Source organism: Phodopus roborovskii, unplaced genomic scaffold, assembly GCF_943737965.1.
Source record: "Phodopus roborovskii unplaced genomic scaffold, PHOROB, whole genome shotgun sequence".
Classification (NCBI taxonomy): Eukaryota; Metazoa; Chordata; class Mammalia; order Rodentia; family Cricetidae; genus Phodopus; species Phodopus roborovskii.
Window position 1 is genome coordinate 105,171 of NW_026126423.1, and position 21,460 is coordinate 126,630.

The window sequence follows — 21,460 nt, forward strand, 5'->3', positions numbered from 1 at the left end:
TCTAAACCAGGCTTTTTTTTTTTTTCCTGCTACCAACCTTGACTGAAACAAAGGCCAAGAGATTCATTTTCCTGTCATTTTCTGGTGGGACCAGCACTCAGGCCATTTGCAAAGGTCAAAGGGAAAGGGCTATCTATCCATGGCAGACTGAGGCGTGCCGAGAGCAGGGAATGCGGAAAATAAGTTAGCTCCTTCACAAACCAGAACACTCACATCTACAGAGAGTCGCTGCAACCCTCCCACGCCCAACACAGAGACACGGAGTCTTTCTCTCTCATCAGACCACCAGAGTAAAAGTCACTCACCAGCAGCTGTTCCGCTCTGCTTTCCTGTGTCTCTTGTCATCTGTGCTCCACCACGAAGCTCATGGTGGTGCCATCAAAGGAAGGGGGGGCGACGATCCGTGGCCCCAGGGGCTGGGAGGTGATACTGATGACAGGCTTGCCATGCAACTGGGCAAAGCCCTTGGCCCCCACAAGCTGGGATGTGACTGCCGGGGCCGAGGAAGAAGAGGAGGCAGGGGACTGACCAGATGCCATGAAGTATGGCGCTTCAGGGAACGCTGCGGCTGTCTCTTTGCTGGGGGTCTCTGCTGCTACTGAGAGCTCACTGCCCCCTGCTGCGTGAGCAATGGGCGTGGGCTGCAGGGCGTTGGGGGGCAGCACTGTGGGCAGAAATCCAGGATAGATCATATAGGTGGGCCCATAAGCCCCAGGACTCAGGGCCAGAGGAGGTACAGGAAGCGACATGGGTGCCACAGGTTGTTGCTGGGAGGTCATTGGCACATCCACATACTGTCCTGTCTCCGGGTCAAACAGTCTCCTGGTCATGGGTTGAACGGGCGTGTCCACCAGATAATACTGTCCAGTGGTGACATCGAGGAGCATCTTGCGCTGTGTCTGCTGAGGCTGCGTCTGCTGAAAGGGGTCTGTGGGGACTGTGGCTGGGCCTGCAGGTGCTGGAGCTGGCATACCGGGTGGGGAGAAACAGAGGACCTGAGGCTGGGCCCCCTGGAGAGTAAAGGGCAGTGCCTGCTGGTGGTAGACAGCGGTGGGAGTATGCTCGGGGCTCTGTAGCCCTGTCCCGGCAGCGACTGTTTCTCGGTGGTTGTCAGGTTTGGTACGCCAAGCTGGCCTACTGGTTCCACTGACGCCTTTGGAGTTATTGGGGACCTGACTGCGGGCACTCAGTGGAGGTAGGCTGCAAAGAGTGGCAGCTGAGGAGCTGGGAGGTGCATCTCTGGAAACCCCTGGCCTGCCAAGCAACTCCCCTGCAGCAGAGCTTCCTTTAAGGGGGGTGGTCAGGTAATTCTCACATTCACTGTTGCTCTTTTCCAAACTGACAACAGTTTTCCTGCTGGTGACCTCATCCGGAGGCGCTCGGGTGGCTGGGGAGATCTTGAGCGATCTGAGCCCCTGCGATCTGATGCCCTTGGCTGTTGAAAGGTTCTCTGGAGAAGGCCCTTGTGTGAATTTGCCGGCAACACCCCCGGTTTTTTGAGTGCTGCTTGCACTCACTGTGAACACGGTCCGATTGCTGGGGAGTGGGGGGAGGGGCTGCAGAGGTTGGGTTCGTTCCACATCCTTGTGGACTGGGGGAATATAGAGCGACCTGGGCCTTTCTCTGGCCATGTTCTCGAAGGCAGCTGCCCGGGCAGACACACTCTCCGTGCTGGGGTTAGAGTTTCTCCTCTGTAGACGTTCAATGGGGGCCCCTCTCAGCACCACACCACCTCTGTGTCCTGCGCCCGGTTCTTCCATCTGCCCCAGCTGCTTGGCCAGTTTGTCAGGGTCTCCTTCAGGTCCCGCCACCCCTTCCCTCTCCTCACTGGCGATGAGTGACAGGACATGGCTGTCAGCCATCATGGGCAAAGGATCACTTTTGCGCTTCCATTCATTCCTGTTGAAGCTATACAGCTCTTCCATGGACCTCACCGCAGCCGTTAGCTTCTCCAAGGCATTCCGGGCTGGCTTGGGTGTTTTCCCTTCCTCCTTGGTGTCTTCCTCTTTGGGTTTCTCCGGGGTCCGCTGAGCAGAAGCCTTGGAGACAATCTTGAGCACGGGCAGGTAAGGGCCCTGCTCAGATTTATTGGGAGCAATGGTGGCCACAGGCAGCCTGCCAGACGCCCTGTGAACCAAGACAGTCCCTTCTGGAGAGGAGTTCAAGACTCTACTGCCGCTGCCCACTTTGCTCACACCGTCCCTGGGCTCTCGTTCCACACTGTCTTCTCTTGGATTCACAACTGCCTGGTACGTAATCACCATAGGGGACAAGGACCTAGACCCTCCAGCTGTAGCAGTCAGCTGCCTAGGCTTAGGCCCTGCCAACCCCTGCTCTGGGGTGACACTGCCCTTGTCACTGCTGTCCCCTGACCCTTTGATTAGTTTCCTGACATCCCTCACCTGGTGGAGAGGTCCTGGGGCCTTGGACTTGTCTCTAACATCTCTCACCTGGAACTGGGGCACTTTTTCCAGATTATCCCCACCGCGGAAGAGTTTCTGCTGGGTCCTGCTGTTGTCCTCAACAGTCTTAAAGAGGTTTGAGTTGCTGCCACTAGCCAGTTTGGGTGTGAGCAACTTGGCAATGTTGAAGTCCGAGCTTGGCTGTTGTACACTTCCCAGGCGGATCTTGATTTCAGGAGCTTTGGGTCTGATCACTGCCGTGGAGGTAGCCTGGGCAGAGGCAGCTGCGTACTTGGTGGCCTGCTTCTCCGGCTGTTTGTCCTTGGGCATCTGCTGGATGTTGGGAACGAAGAGGCGAGACATGATGGTAGACTTGCTGGCAGAGATCTCCCCAAGATCAGCCCTCCAGTCCCCACCTTTGGGGAGCTTCAGCTTCCCAACGGGGGCTTTCTCCTCCAGCTTCTCCGCTTCTTTCTCCTTCCATGTCCGGAAGGCACTGTTCTGACTCCGAAGGAAGATGCCTTTCACAGTTTCTGAGGCACTCTTTTTAATTTCACACACTTCCGTGTGTCCATCAGAGACATTTCGGCCAGGGCCTGTGTTGCTCTCCCGGGGAGTACTGGCTTTGAAAATGGGGGACTTAGAACCTATGACAGACCCTTCCCCACCTGCATCAGACACACTGACCACTGTGTACTCGGAACTAGCCTCAGAGTGCCGAGAGTTCTGCCTCTGCAGGCCCCTCTCCCGGGGCCTGTCAGCCCCGGGAGGCCCTTCTGTCTCCTGAGAGGTGCTGGGAGCCTTAGAGTGAGATGTATCAGTGACTTCTCCTCTCTCCATTTTGAACTCATGTTCTCGCTGCATCTTCTTGGAAATGACATTTTTGAGCAGACTCGAAGCAAATTTGGACTTCTTCTGGGGGCCGTCACTGCGGGAGGCAGGCTTGCTACTCTCCGATGTCTCTGATCCATCATCTGTGTACACAGACCCTGGACCTTTGCTAGAACCTTTGCTGACTCTGCAGTGTCCCGTAGCTGAGCTGGCTTTGCTCTCACTTCGTAGACTGAGGGGCTCCAGAAGTGTGACAACCCGGGAGCCAGTTTTGATCTCCTTCTGGAAGCACAGAGGTGTCTCCACGTGCTTGATTTCTCCCTCAACTTTGCTGACCACAAACTCCAAGGCCTTGGTCTGGGACTTCTTGGCCTGGAGGTAGAGCTGGTCGGCAGTGGCTCGGGTGCCACCACCCTTCCTCAGACCTGCAGCCACAGAGGCAGCACTGCTCCTCAGCAGGCTCTGCTCGACCCTGGCTCCAACTCCTCCACATTTTAAGTCCAGGAAGGTTGACCATCGTCCAAAGCCCACTTCGGAGAGTGTGGCGGAGGATTCTCGGGAGCTGACGTTCAGAGCCTCAAAATAGGGGTAAGCAAGGCTCCGGAAGGCCCTGGAAGTTAGGTTTCTCACCTCTTTGTCCGCATCGTCCAGCTCGCTCACTGCGCTGGAGGCTCCGCTGGAGTAGTCCACCAGCTCCTTGGCCCGGATGGCCCCGCACCTGGTTTGCAGTCGAGCTGGGACTGCAATGAATTTCTTTGCATGGTCCTGAGCCACGGCTGCAGCCGAATTTTGCTTTTGTGAACTTGAATTGCGTTCAGCAGCTGTAGAGACGCGGAGGCTCATGTCGCCTTCATGCTTGGCAGCATAAATAATGTTTTGCTTTGCATGCACGTTGCTAGGCTCATTTATAGCCCTGGAAGTTGGCTTGATTGATAGGAGGATCTGGCTTGCTGCACTCCCACAGCTGCTTGCAGCAGTAGCGGGTGCCCCTAACGCTGCGTCCCGGAGCTCCAGTAAAGGCTCTGGTGGAGTGGCAGTGCCAGGCCCAGTGGGTGGGGGAATAGTGTCCTTGTCAGAGGGGCCACTGCCCACTTCTGTGCTGCTGGTGTCACGGCCACTGCTGCCTGTGCTAGGGCGAGCCAGGTCACTGCTGATGGGGCTGGGAGTCCGAGTGGTATTGGTGCTCGGAGTGGTGCTGACGTAACAGCTGTTGTCATCATCTTCTTCGGTGGTGATGTCTCCTGGGGTCTCATCGCTGCCACCAAAGGAAGCATAGTCCACGAACGAGTAGATCACGTTGTTGTCCTCGAAGTCCCAGCGAGAAGCCAGCCCCACATCGAAATCCATGCCCTGCTCTACCTCACTCAGCTGGATCTCATGGGTGGTGATGTAGTGTGCTTCCTCGTTTTTCAGAGGGTCCCTCTTGCCCTGCGACTTGGCGATGATGTCCTTGCACTCTGTCCCATCACCCACCCCTCCTCTTTTATCCTCCCTTGCTCCTGACCTTTCCCCTGCTTCCTCTCCGTTGTGTTGCTGGCAGTTCATTTCTGCCTCACTCTCAAAGCCCAAGGATGAAGAGGAGGTAGCCAGGACCCTCAGTAACTTGGTAGGATCATCCGTTTTGGAAAGGCCAGCGTCTTCTGCTCTGTCCACCGGGGAGGAGGAGGAGGAGGAGGAAGATGAGAAGTCATTCTCACCAGCCCGGGAGCTGGGGCATTGGGAGGAAGCAGGGCTCTTCCTGAGGGTTGAAGCCTCACTAGCATGGCTGCTGGGTTCATCCTTGGCTTTTGTCTTTGGGCTCCCGGAGGCCTGCTCCCTGGAGCAGTGTTCCAGTAGCAGTTCCACGGTCTGGGGGCTCTTACTTTGGACTCCAGCTGAAGCACACATCTCCACATACTTGGCTTCGGGCTGAGTAGAGTCTAAAGGCTCAGGAAGCGGCAGCAGCTGCTGCCTGGGCTCCGAGCTGTCTTGTGCTCGGCTGACAAGGTCCTCTGCAGGCATCAGGCTGGTCTGAGGGGTCATGTCAGAAGTACCGCCTTCCATTCTGAGCCCCTGCCCAGGTTTCAGGGACAAGAAGAGGCAGCGGTGAGCTCTGGGGCTGTCCTGGGTCCCCCTCTGATCCCGGAGGGGCCGCAGAGTGACCTGAAACAGGTTCCCACGTGCCGGGGCTGCTCCCAAGGCTCTAGGTACCAGTGTTACAGCTGCCACCACTGCCCAGTGCTTCAGCCCCTGTGGCGGGGCCTCGGCAAGCCAGAGTGAGGGGGGAGGGCCCCCAAGAGCGGCAGCAGAGGTGGTCTGTAGCCAGGGGGCTGCGGCTCTGGCCGCGACTGTGGCCAGTGTCCTGCTGCCGAGCTGTCCTGTCCAGTTGCTTGTCTGGCACCGTCCGTGGCTGGGGGTCTGAATGCCATCAGCCAGCGAAGAAGCTGCATCTGTAGGTCGACCCCGGGTCTGCCAGAAATGAACGGAAAGCATGTGCTGTGTCTTGTGCAGCCTTGGCGCTTTTCTGGATGGGGAGACAGAGGGTCACGTCATTCCAGAAATATTTTTAGTGTCCATTCCCTAGTCATATCGAAACTACACTTGAGGGTGAAAGGAAGAGGCTGTGAAGAGATGAGGAGAGGAGGTGGGGTGGGAGAGGAATGTGGCTTCTGACTCAAATCCGCCAAATGTTCATTGTAATCTGTTTTAGAGCCGTCTAGCAAGTACACAGTTACCCTTCACTAGCTGCCATCTTTCTCTCCCCAGCCTCCGATTACATGAATTTTCTCCCCTTGTTCAAAATTCAAATTTTGCACCAGGTTTCAAATCAATTAAGGAAACTCCAGAAATATTTCGAGTCTCCCTTGTGCATATGCTAATTTTATATTTGCCTTATTTGCATATTCTTTATGTCTTTGGAGAACAAAAACAGATGAGTGGTGGTAATAAAGTTTTCCTAGAACAAGAATGCTTTTCATCCCCCTTTCCTTTGGTTAAACTTATACTATGTGGAACATAACCTATTTGTTTGAAAATGGGGGGCAGGAGGGCCCCTTCTAGGACCCTTACTGTGTTGATTCAAAGCTGAAAGGGGGGGGGATTTTCAAAGGTCTAAAAAACTGCTTAAATAAACTTGGAGCTACGGGCAGTCTGAAGAAACATGGGAGGACAATGTGGACAGACTTTCAGATCCCTACCGCATCTACTCAAGCTCAAAACTTGTAAACCCATGACAAGAACAATAAACCCTGTTAAATATAGCCTGAGCTGCAGCTCAGCGATTGGGTTCCCCTGGCTGTATGCCAGGGCGGCAGGGCACAGAGTCAAACCACAGGAAAGAACAACGAACATGCTTACCCCCCATGAGTACAGTGCCACTTGGAGGGAGCTTTAGAAAGGAAATGTGAGCCTCTGGCATGCCCCATGAAATACAGCCAAAATCCCAGTTCACCAGCTCTGAGACATATCCATTCCAAACAAGTCAAGTGTCCTGCAGGCAGAGTAGCCAAGGAAACCCACCACAGGGGGCTGTGCGCGCAGCCTGTGGGGCAATTCCCTGGGCGCAGCCCATGGAGAACTACGATTTGGTTTTGGTGAGATCTGGCCCTCATCAGCTGCCAGGTTCTACCACTATACATAGTCTGTGTGTCACTTATGCCGACTGGATAAAGCCCTTTTTTAAACATCCACATTTGTGGAAAGCAAAAATAACACGATCAAGCATCCCCTTTTGACATGAATGCCACCCCCCACGCTGAAAAGTGTTCCTTCCTCTGAGTAGGCTTGCGGGTAGGTGGGCAGTAGGCACCTAACAACTGCAGCTTCTGCCTTCTCTCCCTGCTGGGATGCAGGCATCTCAACACAACCATTCTCCCTGGACCAGCCCTCTGCCCTCTCCACTGCCACTCAAACATGATCAGGAGAGCCTGAAAGCATCACAAATAAAATTATGGTTATAAAGCCATAACTCATGTGGAGTGAGGAGAGAGGAGAGAGAGTTTCTTGATGAATGAATACAATAATTAGGGACATTTAACTTTGTGCATATGTACGTATATGTTGTTTCGGGTTTTTGAGATAAGGTTTCTCTGTGTAGCTTTGGCAACCCTCAATCTCTTTGTAAACTAGGCTGGCCTCAAAGTCTCAGAGATCCTCCTGCCTGTTTCCTGGGCACTGGGATTAAAGGTATACACCACCACTGCCAAGCAATTTGTGTATATATTAATTATTGAATCCTGTTTAGAACCTGTGAGTTAAGTATAATTACTGTACTGATTTTACAGATGGGGAAACCGAGACCCAGAGATGGGACAGAATTCAAAGCACCAGCTCCTAAGTCTGCATGACCACAAATAAGTCACGTAGCTGCTTGAGTTTGGTTTTTCATTTCATAAAATCAACCTGAGAACACCTTATGGACTCGGGGAATTAAGAACCATGATCCTATTAATAAAATGGGATTAAATATAGTTACCACCTCTCCAGCAAGCAGAATTTTCATCTCTCCAGTTTTAAATTTTCTTGGAGGTTGACCATGCCTCAGCCAGTAAACCCTGAGGACAGACCCAGGTACTATGAGGCTTGAGTACTTCATGGCTGAACAAGAGGCAGAGTTTCTGCTCATTAGGCAATTATAGCCTAAGGCAGAATAGCTCCAACACTTTCATATGGCCCTGTCTATCATGACAACACAACAGATCTTCCCGAGTTTCTTCCTGTGGCTGGCACAGTATAAAACTGGAAGGTCAGGAGCATTGAGTGTAAGTTAATTCCTAACTTTTTTTTTTCATTTTTTGAGACACAGTTTGTAGACCAGGCTGGCCTTGAACTCATCAATCCATCCTGTCTCTGCCTCCTGAGTGCTAGGGTTAAAGGTATGCACCACCACTGCCCAGCACAATTTCTAAATATCCAAAGTTCCTAAAAATCTCCTTCCCACCTCCTGCTCCCTCTTTGAGCACAAAACCCCAGAGACTCAGACCAGCACAGTTCTGTGTACTTACCTTCAGGAGATGTGTGGCTCCTTCTCTGTTCTCTAGTGAGACAATATTAAGTGTGTGTGTGGGGGGGGGGGTTGGGGGAGAGTTCCTTCCTATAAAGTCAGTTTCCAAAAAGTTTCATTTAAGTCAAACCATGAATTCCTTTTAAAAATCAAAGAAGCTGAAAATCTTCAGTAGGACTGACTATTCAAAAAGAAACCTATAAATAGAAAAAATAATGACCAATTTTAGCGTAAAGAAGACAGCTAAGAAGTCCAAACTGTTTACCTTGGGGCATTTTTTAGAGTTCTGGGTCAGTTTACAGTACTATGAAAAGGGACGGTCTACAGTCTGTTGAATAGTTTGGAGTCATTGGTGGCCACACAGCCTTTTATTCTTTCATATGATCACAATCACTTTTTTACAGATGAACTCAGTGATTGCCTGCCCGATCTCAAGTCTTGAGCAATTGGCAGTGACTAATAGTGGCAGCATTAACCCATGCTGAGCAGGCATGCTTGGTAAGCCAGGCAAGGTATGCCCTGTTGATAACTTTATATGGGAATCCAGAGAGCAACAAAGGATATGACTCAGCAGTGTTGTTATGTTAGTCTCTGTGGAGAAAGTTTCTTAGCTTTCCCTGAAGGATTTCTGAGCTAGCTCAGTGTGTGTAAAACCTTAACGTGATTTAAGAAATTAAGTAGGAGGGCCACACCATTCACCAGTTGATCAAAGGATATACTTATATTTAGGGCCTCCAACCCTGGCATACTATGATAAATAAGCACGTCGTTCAAGAGAAACAAAACAGTGTACTGATTGTAGGCCATAGGCTGGAAAATGAAGAGATGAATTAGATTACACTTAGCCTCAGGTTAGATGCCAAATGCTTACCCAGGCACAAACATTCTTAGTTCCTCTGGGGTGCCATGGGAAGGGAGGGCGATGCCTTATACTAAGTTGAAGTTCTTTCCATAGAGGTGTGTTTAGCTCTTAGCACAAACTTAGGTGAAGAAGGCTCTTCTGCTGGCTGCTGCCTAAGACCCAGGGTGTGGCCAGCCCCTTCCTCCCAGGCCCAGGTGGGAACATGTGAAAATTAGCTATCTTTTTATTTTTCTGAAAGTATTCAAAGGTGCCTAATTATTTAGTTATTGAAATAAGCACTTCACAATCATATGACTAAAAAGTAGTTATTATTTCCACCTCGTGGCTTGAAAACAGGGAGGCTGGGTAGAACTTGTGCCTTATATGGCTTTTCACAAGTTTCCTCACGTAAGAAACACTGTGACCCTGGTTAGAACTGGATTTGAGGTGGTTCCGGCCTACACTAAGTGTGTAATTGAACACTGAGTCTATGAGGTTGTGTGTGTGTGTGTGTGTGCATGTGTGTGTGTGGGTGGGGGGGGGTGCTGTCACAAGGCCATGCCCTTTCCAGGCCAGTTAAGCTTTTTGACAGCCTCAAGCCAGCTGCCTGCCCACAGGACCGGCTGGTCCAAAGATATGGAGAGGCAGGATTAGGAGGAGACCGTCCCTGTGAAGGGACAAACAGCATGTCCAGTGGGGATGAATAAGTGAAGAAAAGCACGTCGTTGTAGCCTGGGGCCACACACACCCTAGATGCAACCCCTTAGCTATGCCCTTAAAACTTGGAAGGACAGGAAGGGACAGTTCACCACCAGAAATAAACCCTTACTAACCAACCCTAGAGCCTGCACAGGAGCTCAGATGTGGAGCTGAGTGGTGCTTCACTTTGCCCCTTGAGCCAGGAGGCAGCTCAGGGAGCACACCTTCTCCAGCTGGCTCCTCTCCCTTTTGTCTTTTGAGCCCCCACTGGGCCTTCTGCACCCCCTTCTCTGCTCTTATTCCTCTGAGCCCCAGACTTGTTGTTAGACAATTGCTTCTGCCTGGCCTTTCTCCTCGGGAGCTGTGGAAGTGTCAGGGTTTCAGATATGACCATATAAAGAGAGATGCTGCCTTGAAGACCACCCCCGGGAGAAAGCTATAACACTACTTAAGTAGCCTGACTCTAAATCTTGGTCCATCTGACCCGTGGTATCCAGAGAGGAGGAGGTAACACGGGTTTACCCCAGCGCCCCCCCCCATCTGTGAGGGCAGAGAAGGGCAGATATCTCCTTGTCTTTCATAAATTACAGTTAGAAAGCAGGTTATAACTAGCCAAGTCAGCTACTTGGGTAATCACATAGGTCACATATTTCTGTAATTTTTGAGAATCTTTTTTTTTGTTTTTCATTTTAAATCTTGATGTTACATTTGAGCCCTAAACTCTTGGTGTTTTTTATTGTTGTTTGTTTGTTTGGGATTTTGTTGTTTGTTTGTTTTTGTTTTTGTGGCCTTTCTCTCTCTCTCTCTCTCTCTCTCTCTCTCTCTCTCTCTCTCTCTCTCTCTCTCTCCTTTGGTTCTATCTGCTTTGGAAAATGGGTGTTAACTACAATGGTACTTAGAATGACCATGTCATAGCTGAGTGGTGGTGGTGCAGGCCTTTAATCCCAGCACTTGGGCAGAGGCAGGCGGGGATCGCTGTGAGTTTGAGACCAGCCTGGTCTACAAGAGCACACTCCAGAATAGACTCCAAACCCACAGAGAATCCCTATCTCAAGAAACAAAAAAAAAAAATAAAAAAAAAAAAAAAAAAAAATAAATGTCATATCTCACCAACCTGTATATTACATTATTACCAAATTACCTTATGCCTTCACTGTTCTATTTCTGTGAAGAGACACCTTGGCCAATGCACCTCTTATAAAAGGAAACATTTAATCGGGAATTGCTTAAACTTAGAGATTTCAGTCCATGATCATGTAGTTGGGAGGGTGGTGGCAGGCAGGACTGGTTCTAGAGAAGTAGCTGAGAGCTATATCCCGATCCCAAAGCGGGGGGTGGGGGGGGGTGGGGGGGTGGGAGAGAGAGAGAGGGAGAGAGACTGGGCCTGGCATGGGCTCTTGACACCTCTAAGTCCACCCTTAGTGACACACTTGTTCCCAAAAGGCCACACCTCCTAATCCTTCCAAACATTTCTACTCCCTACTGACTAAGCACTCAGATACAGGCAGGATGGTATCTGACTTTTTTTTTTTTCTTATTTTACATTATTGATCCCAGTTCCCTCTCCCTTCCTCCCTTCTTACCTCCCTTACTCCCCCCTACCACCCTCCCATCCAACCCCCCAATCCCACCCCACAGGGAGGGTGATACCTTCCAGGAGGAGTCAACAAAATCTGTCAAGTCATTTGGAGTAGGGACTAGGCCCTCCCTCCTGCCTCTAGGCTAAGGCAGTATCCCTCCATGGGGAATGTGCTCCCAAAGTCCTTTCGTGCACCAGCTGTACATCCTAGTTCCACTGTCTGAGGTCCCTTAGACTGCCCAGGCCTTCTAACTGAGACCCAGATTCAGGGGGTCTGAATCACTCCAATGCTGGTTTCCCAGCTATCAGTCTGGGGGGGCCCATTAGCTCTCCCTTGTTCAGGTCAGCTGTCTCTGTGGGTTTCTGTAGCCTGGTCTTGTCCTCCCTCTCTGCATCTGGATTCCAGTTCAGCTCAGTGTTTAGCTGTGGGTGTCTGCTTCATCAGCTACTAGATGAGGGCCCCATGATGGTGGATAAGTTAGTCATTGATCTCATTATCAGGGAAGGGCATTTATGGTATGATGGGAGATGTCATTCTGTATATGTTTCTCATACTGGTTAATGAATAAAGCACTGTTGGTCAATAGGAAAGGAAGATAGGAGGGACTAGGAGACAAGGAGGAAATAGGAAGGAGTAAGGAGGAGTCAGAATAGAGAGCCTGGAGAGAACAGAGCCCGCCATTCCTCCGCTCTTGGTAAGACCACGTGGAAATACATAGAAATGGGTTAATAATTAAGACAGAGCTAGCCGATAAGAAACTAGCACCTGGCCAACAGCATAATATCAAATACAGAGTCTCTGTGTGTTAATTGGAGCTGCCACGGCAGCAGGACAAGACCAGCTGCGGCGGGCGGAAAAACCTTATTCCTTACAACCCTTCTTTTTATTTAGACAGAAAAGAGGAGATGATGGGAGATGTCATTCTGTATATGTTTCTCATACTGGTTAATAAATAAAGCACTGTTGGCCAATAGGAAAGAAAGATAGGAAGGACTAGGAGACAAGGAGGAAATAGGAAGTAGTAAGGAGGAGCCAAGATGGAGAGTCTGGAGAGAGCAGGACGCAGCAGTAAGGCTCCGGGTAAGAAGACCACATGGAAATACATAGATTAACACAAATGGGTTTATAATTAAGACAGAGCTAGCCGATAAGAAACAAGTAACCGGGCCAATAGCATTGTATCAAATTGAGTCTCTGTGCATTATTTGGGGCTGGCGGCGTGGCTGCAGGACAAGACCAGGTGGTGGGCAGAAAAACCATACTCCTTACAATGGTAGCCTTTCCACTGTTGCTCAAATTGTTAGTTGGGGTCAGTCTTGTAGGTCTCTGGACATTTCTCCTGACTTGTTTATTGTTATTATTCTAACATCTAGGATAATATAAGTCTCATAAAATGAAACTTTTCTCCATCTCTCTTTCATTCACTTCTCCCTTCCTCTCAGTGAAGGGTCTGGCATACTTGAGGAACAAAATAAACCTTTGATAACCTGAAAATGACTGAACAGTGGAGAATGAGTGAACACTAGCTTATCCTACATCATTGAATCAATGGTTAAATAGTTTATAGGGGATAATTGAAGGCAAACTACTAAACTTATTTAGGGAGAGCCTTACTGACTGACTAGCTAAGAGTGATTTATAAGTGAAACAATAAGGTGCTTTGGCCTGTGTAGTATTAATGCAGTTTTAAAGTCACAAAGTCCTTAGAAACGAGACTCAAAAGTAGCAAAAATAAATAAATAAATAAATAACACCTTTTTATTTTGCCAACCATTTAAACCCCCTTAATGACAACAAAATGTTTAAGATAAAATTCGAAATACATTGTTATCAATACAAAGTAAAACTCACTTTTAAAAAATAATACAAATTAAAAATCACAGTTAAAGGCAGTGGTGTGCACGCTTTTAATCCCAGCAATCGAGAGGCAGAGGCAGACAGATTTCTGTGAGTTCAAGGCCAGTCTGATCTACAGAGCAAGATCCAGGACAGCCAAAGCTACACAGAGAAACTCTGTCTCGAAAAACCAAAACCAAAACAAAAGCAAAATCTTCCCAGTAAATTTTAAAATTAAGCTCAACAATAGAGTCGAATCCAGAATAGATACATTCAGGCTGTTCTTCCAGCTTCTGCTTCTAGCAAAACTAACAAAATTCTCTGCCACCTGTGGATCAGCCTGTGTATTATGTAAGGGCCTCCAAGTCAAGAGAGATCTCTGAAGACTGTGCCTTTGAAAAGTCAGGGGTCATTAACCAATGAAGCCTTTCCTCAGAGCTCAGAACCCTGACTACTTTCTGCTGGCAGCTGTGAGTGGGGTGGACCGCCAGGAGGTCTGACTTTTGCAACTGAGCTTAATGGGATTACAAAGGAAGGAGAAATCGGCCAGATAAATTTCAAGCCAACAAACCCTTCATATGTTTACAGCATGTTTTCTTAGTGACCATTTACTTTGCTGAAAACATTTAAATAATAACAATATTATTTTTAAAAAACCCAGTCTCCTTTAAGAAGATGGTTTTGGTGTGGCGTTATTTCAGTGTGTCCTGAAATTGTGTGTTCCTTCTATAAGACTCAAGTTGGTGTCTGTATGCTTGCCATCCATACAGCCTCTTGGAATAGAAATCGGTGCAGAAAAGGCTTCTGGCTACCGAGAAACATAGGCAGGAAAGCCATCTTCATCCAAGCTAATACAACGTAATTTCCCCACATCAGTACCAACTCGGGAATATGTTCTAGTTGGTGGTCTTCCCTGGATTTCCCCTAAAGTCCTAGTGTGACTAAACAAGCTCTGTCCAAGCCTAAGACTTGTTAGAAGAACACAGTCTGCCCACTCAGACTTTCTTGTCTTTATTTCTGCAAATCCCACTGAATTAACAATCAGGTCCAGGTCAGTACTCACTCGGAGACTGGAAAACATCTATGTAACAGGCTTTCTCACTCAATGGATCACAGGCTAGACACTGGCCAGGCCTATGAGACATAGCTTACCACAAAAGGTAAATGAAGTCAAAGTCACCTTTGAAAACCATTTGAATCCCATTTCAGGATCTTGAGGATACCACCTTGCATAGAAATAACACATTTGCAAAATAATACCTTTCAACATGTTGCTCCCCACCACTGTGCTTGGATTTGTACCCATGCAAATCCCTTAGGTTCAACAAGTGTCTTGGCTTCTGAGACAGGTTTATGTTTCAGACCCTGTCTTCAGTCCTGAAGCTTTGTCCCCACCGTGTGTTGGAAAAAAGTCCATTTGGAATCAGTTGTGAACCTTAGGCACTGTTTTCAAGGAGCCACTTTCAAAGCCTTCACTAGATTACCAGAATCTGGGCCCAGCATCTTATCTATCTACAAACACAGGCAGTGTTTTCTTTCCCATGCAGAACCCTGATCTTTTCAATTACCTATTTATTATTTGCTGCCTTTCTTTATGAAATGATTCGTTCACTGTGTGTGTGAGTGTGTGTGTGTGTGGCATTTCAAGCAGTCTTTAAAAGCCAGTAAACGAATGTTCCATTCTTTATATTGTGGTATATAGTTTAGATTTTTGTACAATGGCTGGAATAAGCTTATGAACGTATTTGGGCAGGAAGCATTAGGTGTTATCAATTCTAAGCAAAATGCCATCCGCCTTAGGATAGCCTTCTAGGCCACACACTTGTCCTTTTACCTTGACGGCTGCATCTTCTCATCCCCAGACTGTTGGGCTTTTAGCCCCCACTGCTGTATGAAGAAGACAATGCTGGCTACTTAATGGCACTCACTGTACAGAGAGTTGGAATGGCCTTTGCTGCAACTTGTCATCGACCGTGTAGAGCCTGCTTGGTAAGACCCCAAACAACCCTTTAAAATGGGTTCAGGATGGCTACTGAGGTCTGCATGGAGCATAAAGGAGATAGCATGTGTGAATTGCTCAAAACAGTGCCAAACACGCCATATACCTTCCACAGCTGTTCACAGCTATTGCTTCCTTCTATTGCTGGTTTGGGGACAATGGGTAACTGGGAAGAATTTACATAGGATGCAGTTTTCTTAATTTACTCACCCAAGGTATTCCAAAGAGTAGAGTTTAGCTCTTAATCCTGGGTTTGTGTTTAGAAACAAATTCAGCCAAGCCTTCCCAGTTGTGTAGCCTTCAGGGAGGGGTGAGGTAGGCTTGTGGATTTTGTTGGAAAATCAGTAGAAATGTGCATGAGGAATGACCCGCTGGGCCACTTAGCTCAATCTATCTAGCATACACACTACAGTCAGAAGTACTTGTCTACATTAGTGACAAGTAGATCTTTCCTCGTTTGTCGAACTATAGAAAAAGGACAATAAAATGTAATCTGATCATCCGTAAGAGAATTGAATTCTGTATAGATTTGAAAATTTGCCCTACTCTTAAGATTTATCTAATCTGGAAAAATGTATAGATATTTGGTCAGAAACGTCTTTGAACACTTTTTATAAAAAAGGGTTCAATAACTGAATAGTTTGTGCACTTTAGTTACCTCCTTAGGACCAAGGCACTTATCTGCAAAGGGAGTGATCAAGAGGAATATAATATACGACTAAAATTAAATTTATTGCTAAAATTAGACTTCACTTGACTCAATTGCATGTGCTTCTTTCATAAGAATGTGTACAATATCCTGCTGTATAAAAAGACTGAGGAATCTAAGAAAAGTGGCCTGTTGTAAAAGTAAATGGTCACTGCTACAGATTCAATTATGCATGCATGGAGAAGGTTCAGGGGCAAATGCTGACCCCACCCTAATTCATAAATGAGGAGTTTACTTTGGGGAGGTGTAGACAAAAGTTTCCGTCCCACCCAGTCCAGCAGTCATTTAGTCCCAAATAAACACACAGAGGCTTATATTAGTTATAAGCTGTTTGACTAATGGCTCAGGCTTCTTATTGGCTAGCTCTTTTTAATTATTATCCCACTTCTATTAATCTATGTATCACCACATGGTCTTGGTTTATCAGAGAATACCCAGACATCCCATCTTCCCAGTAGCTACATGGTGTCTCCTCTCTTGCTACCCACTCTCCTCCTTCCTCTTCCCAGAATCCTCCTAATCTGGGACCCATCTATACTTCCTGCCTGGCTACATCCTGCCTGTTCATTGGCTGAAACAACTTTATTCATCAACCAATAAGAGAAACATGTATTCATTGCACACAGAAGAACATCCGCCATCAAGGAGGTGGTAGACTTGGAGAGGCAGCTCAACCTGTGGGTCATGACCCTTTGGGGTTCATTGGAAAACACAGATACTCACATTATAATTCATAGCAGTAGCACAACTACAGTTATGAAGTAGCAGCGAAAATAATTTTATTGTTGGTGGTCACCACTGCCGGAGGAACTGTTTTAAAAGGTTGCTGAATTAGTAAGGTTGGGAGCCATGGGCAGAGTGGGAGTTCTTTAGGTCCCTGTGGGCGTGGCCTTTAAAGAGTATGGTGTGGCACAGCCTTCCCCCTCTCTTTGTTACTTTGAGGCATGAAATGAGAGATGTTGCTCTGCCATGCGTCAAGATCACCAGCCAGCCTGACATGCAGTAGGTCGTACAGAATGAAAGAAGGGTAAAAAGCCCCAAGGCGAAATGCAAGTCACCTCATCACAGACTTTTTAAAACTGATACAAAATAAACTTTCTTTTTTTCTATTCTGATTATATTAGAGTGATGGAAATCTAATTAACCTAACCTACATTGAAAACATGGACATACTGATCTTCTATGTAGCCATTTGAAGACATTATTGTGTTTATTTTTAAGAAGCTTCCATACACCATAAGAAACGTAGACAGAGAAATCAACTTAAGGTTTTTGCCTGTGGCTAGTGTCATTTGACAGTCATTCGTTACCCAAAAATTTTCCATTCTCATCCTCTTAAGTTTCAATGAAACTTATAGAAAGAGTAACCACCATACTTCTGTAGATGCCACCCCATCCTGGCATTGATGAACCTATAGGCAGACTCTACCTGTATAGAACACTATGCATCTTTCTTCACATGCAAACAAACATAGCTGACCTGTTTGTCTCTGTGTTCCTAGCACTGAGCACAGTTTGCCATACATACAGTGACATAAGCAATATTCAAGCTGTCCTTAACAACCAGAATTTATCTATAGCTGCTATATACATGGAATCATTTTTAAATAAATCACCAAATAACCTCAAAGGAATTCAGAATAAGGCAGACTCCTGAAGGGAGAGGACTCCAACAGAGTCACAAAGCCACTAAGAGGAACCTGGCCACAAGGTCAGCTCGAGACAGAAAGGACCCCAGGGTCTTGGAAGGAAAGAACCAATTGTTAACTCCTGGTTAATAAATACATCTTTAATCCTAGCCCTCTGGAGGCAGAAGCAGGTGGACCTCTGTGATTTTGAGGCCAATCAAGCCTACATAACAAGCTTCAGATCATCCAGGGCTATCCAGTGAGACACTGTCTCAAAACAAAATACAACACCCCAAGAAATGCTTTGGCCCTCTCCAGTCCTATGGGGGGGGCTTATTAAAACTATACTGCACATCACTGCCTCTGCATCTCTCTGTTTCCAAACCCTCTTCTCTCTCTCCTAGACAACTAGAGACTTGCAAACATTGTCAGTTTGTTATTCCTCCAGTCTATCCCTGTGGTGGGATATTACTTTAACTATGTAAAGGTATGTTACATTTGTTTATGCTGCATTTGTTTAATTATGTGAGGATGTGTCGCTTTCCCTGCCTAAGGCACCTGATTGACCTAATTAAAAAAAAAAAAAAAAAACAAGAGTCAATAGCTAGGCAGCAGAGGTACAGGCAGGGCTGGCAGGCAGAGAGACTAGGTAGGAGGAGGAATCTAGAGGAGAAGAGAGAAAGGAGACTCCAGGGCCAGCCAGCCAGGCAGCCACCAGCCAGCCTGACATGCAGTAGGACGTACAGAATGAAAGAAGGGTAAAAAGCCCCAAGGCGAAATGCAATGAAGAGAAACAGATTAATTTAAGTTATAAGAGCTAGTGGAACAACCATAAGAGAAAGCCCAAGCGTTCATAATTAATAGTGAGTCTCCGTGTCTTTATTTGGGAGAAAGCCTGCTACATATCACCAGCACAAGAACATTACAGATTGTTTAGTGTGTTAAGTATATTGTTCATTCTGTTTCTTAATTTTCTGCTTTGGTAGCTAACTCCTTCCTCCTCTCGCAGGCCTACGTGGGACTTCCTGCATGAGGCCCACCCTAACCGTTCTATGTTCCAGGTTGCTCTGCTTCCCCTCTCTGCTACTTTCAGGCTTCTCTGACTGCTCCCTTGTTGTAGGCAGCATTTGTTACTTTCTAACCCTCTATGTATTTAGCTGTTTGTACTCACCTAATATTCTCCGCATTGTGGATCATGGTGGATCGGTCCTTTCCTGGAGAACTGAGTCACCACGGGTAGAGGTTGCCCTTTCATTAGTCAACTGTCTGTTCCACGCCTCCTAGAATTCTGGGCGTAGCTTTATAGATGTCTAAGGAATAAAAGATCTGTGCATGAAGGCTGTGTGGAAAAGAGACGTCTATGCAGAGCTCAGAGCTGAGGCAGGAAGGCCAGTTGAGAGCCTCACACACTGTGTCAGGTAAGTGCTTACATTTCTGCCCCAGCCACCTAGATGCATTCTTAGCCATTACTTTGTGATTTGTCCTCACTCCACCCTGGTCTGACTGACAAATCTTACTTATAGCATCTTTTAAAACCCCAGTTTAAATCGTGATATCCATGAGAAGCCATAACCAATTCTTGCCAAACGTCTTGCCACATCTTGTTTTCACAGCATCGTGGTACTATCCTTTACAGAATGCCTGCCCATCATGGTGTCTGAACATTGGCTTTCACATCTTTGCACAGCAACACACTGTGAGTCCCTCAAGACCAGCAAATATATTTTATTTGACATTTACTTTTTTATAACTACATTGAGATTAGTGTCTGTTAATGGATAACAGTCAGCAAACCACTGAGAATTATTTTAGATCAAGTTTGATACATTTCATTTGAAAGTGGGATATAGTTGCCAGGCTGTGGTATCCCACACCTTTAATCCCAGCACTCAGGAAACAAAGGCAGGCAGATCTCTTTGAGTTCAAGGCCACTCTGGTCTATAGAGTGAGTCTTGAAACAATCCCCCAAAAGGGGGTGTGTGTATCTTTTTGTTTTAAATGGTTTTAATTTAGTCATCTGATAACAACAGATGCTGGAAACTCTTTCTTGACAAAGTTATGTAGCTTTTAAATGTTTTTTTTTTCTTAAAACACAGGCGAAGGAATACCATTTCTGAAAGTTTAAAGATTTCAAGTGCACAAAAATTCAAGTACAACAGCTTTTGTGGCTTTTTCAAAATCAGATAAACATTCAAGATTCCAGGCTCTCACTCCTGTTCTAGCCTCAAGGGTTTGTTCAGTGTGTCTTTGTGTCTAGAGGAGCAGATTAAACCAGTTGCTTGCACTGTAGGCTTGAAGCACTGGGAGGCTGGCCAGAACGCCCAAGAATGGCCCCCTTTGTCTCTTCCAGCGTGATCTGTGGATGAGTCTGCTCCGAAAGGAGAACCTAAGGGAGATGCATCCCCTTTCATGCAAAGTTCTTGATGAGCAAGGCTATGTTTGGTCACAGGGTAAAGGTAGAAACCCCGGTGGTCCCCCACAGGGGCCTCAGAGTCCTCTCCTCTGCAGAGCCATGGAAGGCAGGATCAGATGGCTTTTGGCTGGCTCTCGATCTGGCTGCATTAGACTTGCCTCTTCTAAATTTAGAGCCCTTCGGTAAACAGCTCGGTGAATCTGCTGTGTGCTGGCTGGGAAGGGCATGACCACTTCCACGCAATTCTCAGGCACGTATTTATAGCTGCTGGGTCCTTCTTCTCATCAGCTTCACTGTTTACCTTAAAATTCAACCTTCCAACCGTCTGTGTGTGGTGCTGTCAGTAAATGAATTTGAAGAAAAAGACCCTTGACTCAGAACCAGTCCATTAAATAACAATTTACTGATGATTTGATCCGTGTCTCCGAATGTACTGGGAAATGTCAGCCAGGCTGCTGCTGAGATCAGTGTCCCCATGATCATGATGTGATACTTTCACTCATCAAAGACGGAGTCAAACAAATGAAGACACTGCCACTGCACACTGCCACCCCACAACAGTCATGGGGGCCATGATAGAGATGGACCCTCTTTTATTATTTGAAAGGACCCTGATGGTGAAGATGCTGTCTTGTTTTTCCTTTCATGTTCACCTTTGGCCCAAATATAGAAACAAAAATCTTTCTTATCGTAGCCAGTGCCTGATCTTTCAGTTTCTGTCTACCCTGCTCGGGAAAGCACGATTAGGACAGATAGCTTATCCTGTGTGCAGAGCCCCGCCTGAGTTCAGGACAGGAAGCTGTGAGTCATAGGATTGCTAAGGGAGGGAATGGATGGCTGGAGGTATCTTGAACTAGAGAGACATAAGATGAGCAGCCAGCAGTGGGCATTGCCTGTGCTTTGTGGCACATGTTCTAAAATAACTTTTCCCCACTGTCGGGATCTACTGTTGCCCAGAAAGATGCGCAGCGCTCCAAAACAATCCTACCCCTCTCGTCTACTATTTCCAAAATCTACTGGGTTTTGGGGGATATTTGCCAATTTCTATTTTATTAATTTAACATATCAATCAAATTTATAGTAACAACTTTATAGAAATAATATTAGTCTAAAAGCAAGTAGGAAAAAAGTGTAGTTATGGGGTAATGTTAGTAAAATGTGAGAGCGATGCAATACACAGGACAAAAGAGGTAAGGATAAGTGGAAATTTTGTTAGGGCTTTGTAATTTGCCTTTTTCATTTTCTCCTTTGGTGGCTACCAGTTATCTGTGTGTTCTTGATAAGCTCCATCCATCTTTCTTCAAAATAGGTTGAATAATAAGATTTTTGTGTGAATAATAAGGTTGTTTATGATCTCATAAAACTTGCTCAAGATCAGAAAAGCAAAGCAACTAAGTCACCAGAGTTCTCACCTCTACTAAGGCTGGGGTGATGCAACATGGCTGGAGACTATTTGCTGAAGACTGAATAATGAATGACTCTTGAGACCCTGGGTTCCTTCCTGTATATATCTCTAGTACTGGGATTAAAGGTGTGAGCTA

The 21,460-nt window shown here is 46.9% G+C and overlaps 1 protein-coding gene across 1 annotated transcript; it reads right to left on the reverse strand.

The window, feature by feature from the left end:
* Nucleotides 1-326: 326 nt before the first annotated feature.
* CUNH4orf54 (chromosome unknown C4orf54 homolog) lies at nucleotides 327-5,786 on the reverse strand. The gene has a single exon (XM_051185427.1). It carries the CDS (start codon nucleotides 5,703-5,705, stop codon nucleotides 342-344), a length of 5,364 nt encoding a protein of 1,787 aa, XP_051041384.1. The 5' UTR covers nucleotides 5,706-5,786; the 3' UTR covers nucleotides 327-341.
* Nucleotides 5,787-21,460: the final 15,674 nt, after the last annotated feature.

Bases quoted from the DNA above. Each gene is read 5' to 3' on its own strand.
- CUNH4orf54 (XM_051185427.1), bottom strand. From the start codon at position 5,705: ATGCTTTCCGTTCATTTCTGGCAGACCCGGGGTCGACCTACAGATGCA.